The sequence below is a fragment of the Orcinus orca genome, chromosome 1 (genome assembly GCF_937001465.1).
Source record: "Orcinus orca chromosome 1, mOrcOrc1.1, whole genome shotgun sequence".
NCBI classification, from domain to species: domain Eukaryota; kingdom Metazoa; phylum Chordata; class Mammalia; order Artiodactyla; family Delphinidae; genus Orcinus; species Orcinus orca.
This window is the reverse complement of record NC_064559.1, coordinates 94,011,021-94,022,065: the sequence shown is the minus strand read 5'-3', so window position 1 is coordinate 94,022,065 and position 11,045 is coordinate 94,011,021. Positions and strand designations below refer to the sequence as shown.

Below are 11,045 nucleotides of genomic sequence, written 5' to 3'. Positions count from 1 at the left end.
CTTACTGAGCAGTATCCTACATGTGATAAAATATTTTTAAAATACAAAATTAAATATCTGTCATCAACAGAGTTCTATTCTCCTTGTCTCTCTGGCACCTCTAGCAGTTCAGCCTGTCTTTCAAAGGTTGCAGAACCTTGAAAGTAGCAACTTTATTTGAAAGAAGGAAGAGGAGACCAAGGTCTCCTCACATGGCTTGGATGGACATCATGATGGAAGGAGAGACGGCTGGTCTTGCTCTGAAGTCTTCAGGCCTTCCCTTAAGTCACAGTCAGTCCTACACTGGTTGTCACCCTTAGATTGTGAAGATGCTGCATCTTCACCTTATTTGTAGGAAAGAGTTTTTCATAGGATAGCCACACAACACTTGTGTCCCCTCTCTTATTCGTTTTACAAGTCATCTCAGAGCTCTAAGACACTCTAAAAGGAGACTTTGGGTCTAGATTCTAAAGTTTGGGGTGTACCGTCAGGCCTTATAAGATGGCCTCTCTCTTGCTCTCTGTACAGCCCTGCCCTACCTGGCCCTGCCTCACCCTTACCTTATGCACATGACTGCCTCCTTCTCCTAAGCACAAAGTTTAATTAGTAACTACCTCTATGATCAGCCCAACCCCCAGCTAACTATTGTTCTAGCCCGAGGACCAGAATGACTCCAGTATGTTTGATCATCAACAAGAAAATCTGGCCCTTGCAATGGTTGCTAAACCAAAGAACAAGACCTTCCAGCAGTCCCCCTGGCAACCAAGGAGCTCTTTTGATGTCAAATCCCCTATTACTGATAACCTTCTCCTCTACTGTGTAGCGAAGATTGCTGCCTTGTCCTGCCTGCTGTTGGCCATACACAGTGGGGTGTCACTCCAGGATCATTGCCTCTGACTTGTAAGGTTCCCTGTGCAATAAATCATTGATGTCTCTGTAGCTGACTTCTGGTTCTTTCTTTGGTCTAGCGACTGGGCAGTTGCAAGGATTGCAAGACTGCAGGGTGCAGCCCAACATGGGGTTAATTTTACCCCAAGACTTTGAGAAAATATTATTAAATTGTGGCCTCTTAGAATAATTGAAAGTGGGATTAAGGATAGTAGCTGTGTTTCACCCAAATAATAAAGAAGAATTGATAATTTAGGAATCAAATCTTTAATAATCACATTTATTCTTTCAGTCTAATTTTATTGGTATAGGATTTATCTCATACTTAACTGATACCAAATTAATCAAAACCTCTAGGGTATTCAAAAGCCAATATAAATGATCTCAGTCATATCTTTCAGAGATCATTGCTGTTTATAAATAACTAAAATTTTGAAAGAGGCTGTGAAATAAAGTGTGTTGCACAGAGTTTGATACATGATGCGCAGTATTCCTTAGTGTGGACCGGGACTGGTGATGGTCATATTGTTACCAGTCCACAATAATCCAGAAACCTAAAGTAAGTTTTTTTTTTTTTTTTTTTTTTTGCGGTACGCGGGCCTCTCACTGCTGTGGCCTCTCCCGTTGCGGGGCACAGGCTCTGGACGTGCAGGCTCAGCGGCCATGGCTCACAGGCCCAGCCGCTCCACGGCATGTGGGATCCTCCCGGACCAGGGCACGAACCCGTGTCCCCTGCATTGGCAGGTGGACTCCCAGCCACTGAGCCACCAGGGAAGCCCCTAAAGTAAGTTTTTATAGCAGTTTGGCAGAGTATCATCTGTTGAAGCTAATAAAAAAAATTGGGGCTTGTATGCCTTTTGCATTTTATTTCATTTTTCTAGTAATTTATTTTTATTGTATATTACAAAAGTACCCATCTGGGATGGCTTTGAAAAACAAAGCGGGTCTTTTACCACAAAGAGTTTGAAACATAATGAAATAGGAGGTTACAGTACACGACCCATTGCGTCCTACGGAGTTCTGAGATTCTCTGGTTCCATACCATATTCCAAGTTTTGAAAATTGGTACTTCATGCATGATTCTACGTAAAGTTCTTAATAAAACAAATGTTCATTTTCGCGAAGATGAGTTTTTTAGAGGAGGAGGAGTTCTGGGGCAGCTGGGCTGTTAAGTGGCACAGTGCCTGGATGGAAAACTAAGTAGATGATAGTCCCCAAACTTCAGTTCCTAGATTCAAACCTTTCCTCTAAAATAAGGAGCTCTGGTGCAAATATCCTGAGGTCTTCCTGCAGTGAAGGGCCAATCGGAGGCGCCAGGGTATCGACCCTGTGTATACCACGAAGCCCGTACCCTATCGCTCTGCTGGGAGCACAGCCCAAGCAAGACAAACGCCTTACGCCACCGGCGCGCGCAGGGTCTGGGGCGGGACACCTGCTCCGCCGAGGGGCGGGGCGAGCAGGGTCAGGGGCGGGGAGAGCCCGGATTGGCTTGGGCCTTGGGCGACATGCGGCTCCGCCCCTCGGCCTATCTCACTCCATCCCCGCCCCCGCGCCGCGAGCGGAAGGCGGGCTGCGATGGAGGAGGGGCCCAGCGCGAAGTAGAGGACGCAAAGGGAGGCGGGGCCCCGCCGGGCCCTGATTGAAGGGCTGGGGGCGCGGCCGGGGCGGGGATACGGGTCAAAGTATAATACTTGTGAGAAGCTTTGCGCGGTACCTGCTTCAGGGTGCGTGGTGATAGGGTGCGCGACCATGCGTAAAGTGGTTTTGATCACCGGGGCGAGCAGGTGAGGGCTCCATCGCGATACTGGCGGCGGCGGCGGGGTGGAGTGGGGGGGGCGGTCCGAGGGAGCAGGAAGTACCGGGCCAGGAGGACCTGCCGCAGACCGACCCTGGGAGCTCCCGTCGCTGACCCTGCCTCGGTGGGGACTATGGCCGAGACCCTGGCCCGCTCTTCCCTGGGTCCCCCACTGCGCGAGGTACCGGACTTGTCGGCCCAGTGAGGGGCTCAGTAACTGGTGCTTTGAATTAAACATGACAGCGGAAAGAAAACTAGAGCGCCACTAAGAGATGAGTCTCTCAATGACGATACTGTCTGTATCCAGGGAAAGGGCGCTTCCCACGCAGACCTCGCCTCCTTCCCGTCTTTGACTTTCTCATCACTGGTAATTTAATCGTGACCAGGTTGCCGTATTTTGTACTCCAGCTGTTTTTTCTGTGCTAGGCTTCTGGCCCTAGGTAAATTTCAGCGTCCATGAGCGTTAGAACACTGGGGGGAAAAATCTCATTCCATGTAACACCGTGCTAGACACCTAGTATATATACTCTTCAGAAACTCAGAGAAAAGCAGCTTTTTCCTGTTAAGGCATGGAAGGAGTGCAAATAACCATACTGCCAATGAGTAATTACTCCAGGGTTGGGCATTTGGATTCAGCCTCTTCTAGTGCCTGTTTTACTTCTCATTTGCTATTAAGTGAACAGTGTGTGGAGGATGAAAGTAACCAAACCATTTTTCTAATTGTTGCATTTAGAGTTTTGGGGGGATTAAGACTGAGGATATGTTAAATGTCATTTAAAATCAGTTCACTTTCAGTTATCTGGCCATGTCCATGTTGACTAAGCCAAACCTGGCAGGTGTCTGTAATGGGCAGAATTTTAGCGTGCCCTCACCTGAGTAACTTTAACAACTGGTTCGGTGCTTCCTATGTGGAAGTTGCTTAAATAAGTCAGACTTGATTTTGTGTGTTTGTTTCTTTTACAAATATTGTGATACGTGCAGTTGTATATTTGTAGTAAAGGCCGATTCTCAAGTGGGGATGAATAAACATAACTATATTTGATGCTCAGGTTACTGATGGTACTAGGCTTTTTGCCTGGAATCAGCTTAAGTCTTGGAAGAAAACCCATTTACCCAGGTTTTCATTGTTATCAGCCAACCTGGTCTGAATGCTGTCCCCATTATGTGGTTTCACAATGCTCTTTCTGAAGGAGGTCATTTATCTTTGACACTTGTACTCATCCCTGCTTCTCTCTCCTGGTACCCATCTTATATGTCCCATTCCTATCTTCTACTTAATCATGTTGAGTTCTTTCTCTTCCTGTTGGTTATTCAATCGTAGCAGTTGAGAGGGACTTGTATCTCCTGCCATGTTACTTATACCTTTTCCTTGAAAGATTCATCCATTCCTTATCAGGAATTTCTGGTGCTCCTGCTACTGGCCATGATACCAACAGATAGTAGAGCCCTTGCCCTCGAGGAACTTAGCGGAGTAAAACATACACACCGGAAAACACTAATAAGATGTTCTTTTCCACATTTGCTGGTGATGTACTGAATCACTTTCATGAGTGTCATAATCAGTGTAAAGTGAAAACCACTGGCAGGATAAACTCTGTCTTAAAAGAAATGCTAAAGGAGAACTCTGATTTGCAGTCGAGTTATTTGGGTCATCGAGCTTTTGCAGAATGAAAGAGACACAAACGGGACAGCGTCCTGAGCCAGTGACTATTAGAGTTGGAGGGTTCCCCCTTATTTACATAATTTTTTTTCTTTTACATTTTTTTATTGCAACATTATTATTTTTTTATTGCTTTACAATGGTGTGTTAGTTTCTGCTTTACAACAAAATGAATCAGTTATACATATACATATGTTCCCATATCTCTTCCCTCTTGCGTCTCCCTCCCTCCCACCCTCCCTATCCCACCCCTCCAGGCGGTCACAAAGCACCGAGCTGATCTCCCTGTGCTATGCGGCTGCTTCCCACTAGCTATCTACCATACGTTTGGTAGTGTATATATGTCCCAAAATGTTCATTGCAGCTCTATTTACAATAGCCCGGAGATGGAAACAACCTAAGTGTCCATCATCGGATGAATGGATAAAGAAGATGTGGCACATATATACACAATTTTTGAATTCTTTCTGTCTACCTGGGCTCCTGGTTGGGGCTCAAGCTGACAAAATCAGTCTTCTGAGCCAGGGAGAAATGCTTCTATTTGGCACCATCTCATTGAATGCATATTCTGTATCTGAATTGTCCTTTCAGTGGCGTTGGCCTAGCCCTCTGCAGGCGGTTGCTGGAGGAAGACCATGAGCTTCACCTGTGCTTGGCGTGCAGGAACATGAGCAAAGCGGAAGCCGTCCGCACTGCTCTGCTGGCCTCCCACCCCACCGCGGAGGTCTCCACCGTGCAGGTGGATGTCAGCAGCCTGCCGTCAGTGTTCCAGGCCTCCAAGGAGCTCAAGCAAAGGTATGCCTCTTGTGGATGGCTTTTCTCTCATGTGATTGTTCAACACAACAGCTAATAGAATAAGAAAGGATAGGAAAACCTAAAAAAGAAATAGGTGCAGTATTAAAAAGAAGTTACTCTGAGGAAATCTGTATAGAGTGACCTGTTATTGCCTTGCCTCAGTACCAAAATTTCATTCTCAGTCAAAATCATGACCATTCCATGAAGATTAATTTATCAGTGTATTTTGACATGTGGTCAGTTGTGAAGCTTTATGTTAGTGTAAGTCCTTTGATGTTTGAATGCATTTTTTGCATCTTTCCTTCACATAAGAACTTCATTAAGTGGTAGGGCAGGTACTGACAAGTGAAGAAACTTCCCCAGGCCACTAAAAATTTGTTCATACCTGGACAGTAATTGGCATGTAATAAACATTTGATAAATATTTAGTATATGAGGGGATAGAGTCCTTGGAAGTATAAATTCCCAGAAAGTGTGTACAATAAATTGCATATGGGTGCACAGTGCATTTTTCTGGAGCGAGAGGGCATGCTTTTCATTAAATTCTAAGAGGAATTTATGATCAAAAAGTCAAGAACCCTGCACTAGTCCATGCTGAGGCCTAGCAATATCTGGAATAATTAAATTTAATCAGTCATTTAATTTAATCAATAAATTATTAATTATATTTTTGTAATTGAGGCCCTTACAAAGCAAGAGCTGCTTTATTTCCTTGGACAATAAAATGAACTTCAGTATACATAAGGAAGACCTTCTTGGTTAAAGCGTTGGCTGAAGAATAATAGTTTGCTTTTGTTTTGTTTTCGTTTTGCGGTACGGGGGCCTCTCACTATTGTGGCCTCTCCTGTTGCGGAGCACAGGCTCCGGACGCACAGGCTCAGCGGCCATGGCTCACAGGCCCAGCCGCTCCGCGGCATGTGGGATCTTCCCAGACCGGGACACGAACTCGTGTCCCCTGCATCGGCAGGCAGACTCTCAACCACTGCGCCACCAGGGAAGCTCAATAGATTGCATTTTGTATATGTTTATTGATAGCAATTTGCATTACCCTGTTCCACATGTACAAGTTACAAAGTGAAACTGGTTTTCTTCGGCACAGTTTTCCCTGCAGCCTTAGCCCTTTGTAAATGAGGGTTTGCTCTCCTCTACTGCTGAGCTCCTAGAATTTTCTGTCACACTGTCTTTCTAAAAACTGAGCTTTTCTAGGTTTCACATCTACTTTTCCATAACTTGTCTCCAAGTCTGTGAAACTATACAGTCAGTGTCCTTGCTGATTTAAAAACCCTCAAGTCGGGAGAGCAGTTATGAGTTTCAAGTCGTGTTTGCAGGCTTTCTGTCCCCAAACCTTCTCAGCCAGTTGGCTCTCTCATCCTGTTTTGTATAGATTTAGTTATTTCCTTGTTTAGCAGAATAGAACCTTCATCCTCAGTTAGTCGTAGCCCATTTCAGTACAGTTTTGAGATTTCATGTTGTGACATTCATAGTACTGACTATTCTCAACTGCCTTCAGAGGCTCAGGATAGGTTATCACAGTTTTAGTAATTTAGTATTTAGTGAGATATTTAGTAATTCGACCCAAACGTAAGGGGGGAGGCTGTGGGGAAGAAGGTAGCACTAAGATGATGAGTTGTCCCAGCTGCCTGTCAGCATTTAAGTGCAGCGTTGATGTATTTATTTAATCCTCAAAACAGCTCTCTTTGAGGTGGGTGGTATTATCCGAATTTAGGAAATGATGGTTGTAGTGATACTGACAAATTTGGGAATATGTGACAGTGTCCAGATAGATCTCTTGCTTATACGAAGGATGTCTTGCACTTCATGGCCCAAATGGATATCTTCGACTGTGGACCTAAATTTAGAGGCTAAGAGAGCTTGAGAAGGGCCCTTTCCAGTTGGCTGAAGCAGCACCGTTCCTGATGCTGGTCTTTCCACCTGTGATACTCTGTTCTATTAGATTTGTGCCGCTGAAAACTGATAAGGAATAGTGGTTCCGTTTTATCCAGAATAGAGCACTTGTGTCAATCATTTAAGCTTTCAAGGGTACTATGCCGTTTAACTGCAGCCAGACCTGAATTTGGAAATTTGCCATTTCCACTCTTTGCTACACATTCCCTCTCCATTCCCAGGGAGATTTGTTAGTATACTTAGATGAAAGTTTGCAAGTTAGATAATGGAACAACTAGCAATAGCTGGACCCATACTGTCTTTGTGGCTCTTACATGGATAACCTGATGGTATCAGTATGAGCAGTTTAAACAGTCAGTTTATAATTAGAGCCATGCGGCTGTTGATTACTTATAGGATGATCAGGAAATGTCGTGTGTGGTGTGTATTGGTAACCATGTATGATCCTGAGGTACCAGCTTTAGTAGCTGTGGCCCGTGTTGTCCTGGGTTATACGGAGGACAGGGAGACAGTGTGGTGCACAGAATTCTAGGCGACATTTTGAATATTCATAGTGTCTGTAAGTGTAATGAGCACGGCTCTACTTACCTTGAATCTAGTTCAAAAAGAATACACTTAGATCAAGGTTTATGTTGGTGAAAAAGGCTTCGCAAGTCAGCATTTCACACGTGTCCTGGAGGGAGCCTATCGGAAGCACCTTACCCCCATTCAGCTTCTATAATCTCACTGTATTCTTGTGAGCTTTCATTACTTTATGACACAGAGCACCTGGCCATGAACAAGGAGAGGTTTCCACATGGATCTAATGCTCTAGTGGATATCTTGGCGTTCAGATTCCAGCACTGATGGATCAGATTATATAGATTTCACTTGTCAATGAGGGAAGATGTGAATTAAAAAAAAATGCAAAAAACTTTCTAAGACCAGAAGGAGAGTGGGTTTAATAGAAAGTTGCTTCAGTGCCTTGTTGGGAGGACTAAGCTGGAAGGGGCATTGATCAGAGAAGATTGGACTTCAAAGCCCGTTATAGCTCTCCAAATTCTGTTTGAAGCCACCATCAAAAAAAAGAATACTCAAATATTTACCATGGCTAAAGAAAAACTGTTGAGAATGTAATACTGATGCTTTGGCTTGCTATGGCTATCTTTTTGGTTCAGAAAGTACTTTCTGTCCTTCATAGGCCTTCTTTATTCTAGTTGCTCAAAGAGATAACTAACGATCTTTTCTTGGTTTTACTTGCAGGTTTCAGAGATTTGACTATGTATATCTAAATGCTGGAATCATGCCTAATCCACAGCTAAATATCAAAGCACTTTTCTGTGGCCTCTTTTCAAGGTAATTTCCGTCTTCTAGGTGAACGGATTAGAAGGAAGGTGTTTATCACTTTGCCTAGTTTTGCCCTCAGTAGGATAACTTGAGATGAGGGGGTGTTGAGAAGAATGAAGACAGAAAGGGCGTGTTGCAGCCATGTCATGAAAGAAGGTTTCATCTTTGTGAGGAATGTTGCAAGTCATGATTCTTATTGTGTTCTTGGTCCCCAGGACATTCTGAGTGGTTGGACGTTTTGGCAGGTCAATTTTGGTCTGCCTGACTGTGTCTGTTAGCAAGAACATTTCAGAACTAGGCAGAATTGTCAGTGAGACTCTAATACCCAGGAAGGCAACTTGAGAAGCATTTCTCAGCTGTATGCCAGGTGCCCTGACCAGTAGGCTGGGGAAATGTACAGACCTAAATACCTTCCTGGGAGATTCTCTATATGCATTATTAGAGTGGCTTCCAAAAATGTTTAACCACAACCTACAGTAAGAAATAAATCTTATTTTGTGACCCAGGGTACTTATTCATAAACAGATATTACTCTCACTGCATGCTATTTCCTATACTGCTACTTTTGTTTTACTTCTCTGCCATTAAACAGAGCCCTACACACAAAATTCCACGCTGGTCTTGACCTACGACATAGATCTCACAGCAAATCAATTAGTATATTCGATGCTTCAAGAATTCCTGATAATAAAACAGCCTGTTTAACTTTGTTCAGCAGTTAAAAGTCAGTGTTCAGGGGATGACTTTTTCTTCTTGGCGTCGCTATTATTTCCCCAGGGCAGCTGACTTGTAACCTGGTTTGGAAAGAGGTGACGAGAGTTTTTGCAGCAGGTTTTTGAGAGACTCAGGTTCCTATTGGTAGTATGAGCTATAACTATGTAAGTCCTTCTGTGAATTGGGGCAAGAAAGCATTTTTGCATTTGATTTAGTACTCATGATAACCCACTCTGAGAAATAGGTATTTTTGTTCCTGTTATTACAGAATCAAGGAAAATGTAGTTTTAGGGTGGGGGAAGGCAGGAGGGGGTGTCTGTTTAGTATCTTCAGTTAAAAAAGCTTTAAAAAGTCATGCAATTGTCTTCTACTGTTTCAGAAAAGCGATTCATATATTCTCTACAGCTGAAGGAGTGCTGACCCAGAGTGAAAAGATTACTGCCGATGGCCTCCAGGAGGTGTTTGCAACCAATGTCTTTGGCCACTTTATCCTGGTAAAAAGGCTTTGGGCTTAATAAGCCAACACTTAGTACTGTGATCCTAAACACTTGCACAGATAGATCACAGTGCTGTTTTGTTAAGCTCATTAGTTTATGGCTAGCATTAAATCTTTGCGTGTTTAAATAGGGTGATCACTCTACTCTTTGAAGACATTGCTTAAAGCAGCCTACTGGTATATTTTTTCTTTTGACATCAGCTTTAGAGATCGGAGAGAAAGTAAGGTATAAACACACAAGCACCTTCAGAAACAATGTACAAAACTGAGTAAGTGCACCAGTACTGTTCTAAATGGTCTTTGAAACGGGGCTTTGCATCAGATAGGATGGGGTGACAGGGAAGCCATTATTAAACACTACTTCATGGTTAATCTTTTACTATCTTGATTTGTGATTTTTTTTTAAGCATCCAGTCTGGTATGCCACAATTTCAGGCAACTATAAAGTTAAGCAAGGGATGTGCAACTTGTCTAGGTTGTTCTGTGCTTTTGCCTCAAGTTTAGTCTCATAGGACAGCTTTAATATCTAGATTAAGTAATGGCCAGATATGTTGCCAGTTGCTTTTAATTCCTTGGTGCGAGAACTCCTTCTAATGCTGGGTTTGCTTGCGTAGAACTTGTATCTCTGACACTTTTATATTCATGATCACTTTTTTCACCTTAAACCTAATTTCCCTCAAAATTGGACCTCCTTGAGGACTAGCCTGAATATACATAATTTAAGATATACATAAACATTGGACTATTGTGAAACCACTAAAAGAAATCCGATAAATATTTTGCACTTACATGGGATAGCCTCTAGTATTTCATTATTGAGAAGAAATAGCAGGTTGTAATTTGTATAGTGTGATCTCATTTGTATAAACAAACAAAAATATATATCTTTACACATTGTATATACATGTATATACTATTTCTAGAAGGATACAGATGAAATTGGGAACAGTGGATACCTTTGAACTGGGGTGCCAGAGCATCAGGGATGAGTGGGAGATTCATGTTTCATTCTAGATCCTTTAGAATGAAACATGAATCTTAAAAAAAATATGTGGTATTACCTTTTCAATGACAAAAGTTAAAATATAGTTCAGGATGGGATTGAATTCTTATATGGTCATGTTTTATAACTCTACAGGGATTCATTATCTAATATTTCCTTTATCTTTTCATAATCCTCTCCTCTTTGCTCTCTTTTCAAATTATTAAATGAATTGGCAGTGGTAGAGGGTAAGTTAATTGTTGCTGTTAATAGTCTGTTAATTTTTTGATGAATCTATTGTTTAAAAAATTAAGTTGTTAAGGATATCTAGTATTGGGGTAATCCAGGTTGGGGGAATGGCAGAGGAGAGTTGTGGCCAAAGGCACAGTTATTACAGGTGTCCTTGTGACATGACTTATCTTTGTGTATCCTTATATAGGTAGGCCTATCAGCAGGGGTTTTGGGATTGATTTATCAAATAAAATGATAGGAAGGTTTATGACGC

The 11,045-nt window shown here is 42.7% G+C and overlaps 1 protein-coding gene across 4 annotated transcripts in view; it reads left to right on the top strand.

The window, feature by feature from the left end:
• Positions 1–2,480: 2,480 nt before the first annotated feature.
• The window catches only part of HSD17B7 (hydroxysteroid 17-beta dehydrogenase 7), a 106,466-nt gene continuing 97,901 nt past the window's right edge, over positions 2,481–11,045 (top strand). The window contains exons 1-4 of one of the 4 annotated variants that reach the window (XM_049709176.1): positions 2,485–2,651; positions 4,914–5,117; positions 8,265–8,357; positions 9,442–9,556. In XM_049709176.1, coding sequence (XP_049565133.1) covers positions 2,617–2,651; positions 4,914–5,117; positions 8,265–8,357; positions 9,442–9,556 — 447 coding nt within the window. In that variant the 5' untranslated portion in view covers positions 2,485–2,616. Of the gene's footprint in view, positions 2,652–2,893; positions 3,030–4,913; positions 5,118–8,264; positions 8,358–9,441; positions 9,557–11,045 lie in introns of those variants that run through there. The other 3 variants (XM_004282033.4, XM_049709179.1, XR_004478191.2) reach the window with 3 other exon arrangements.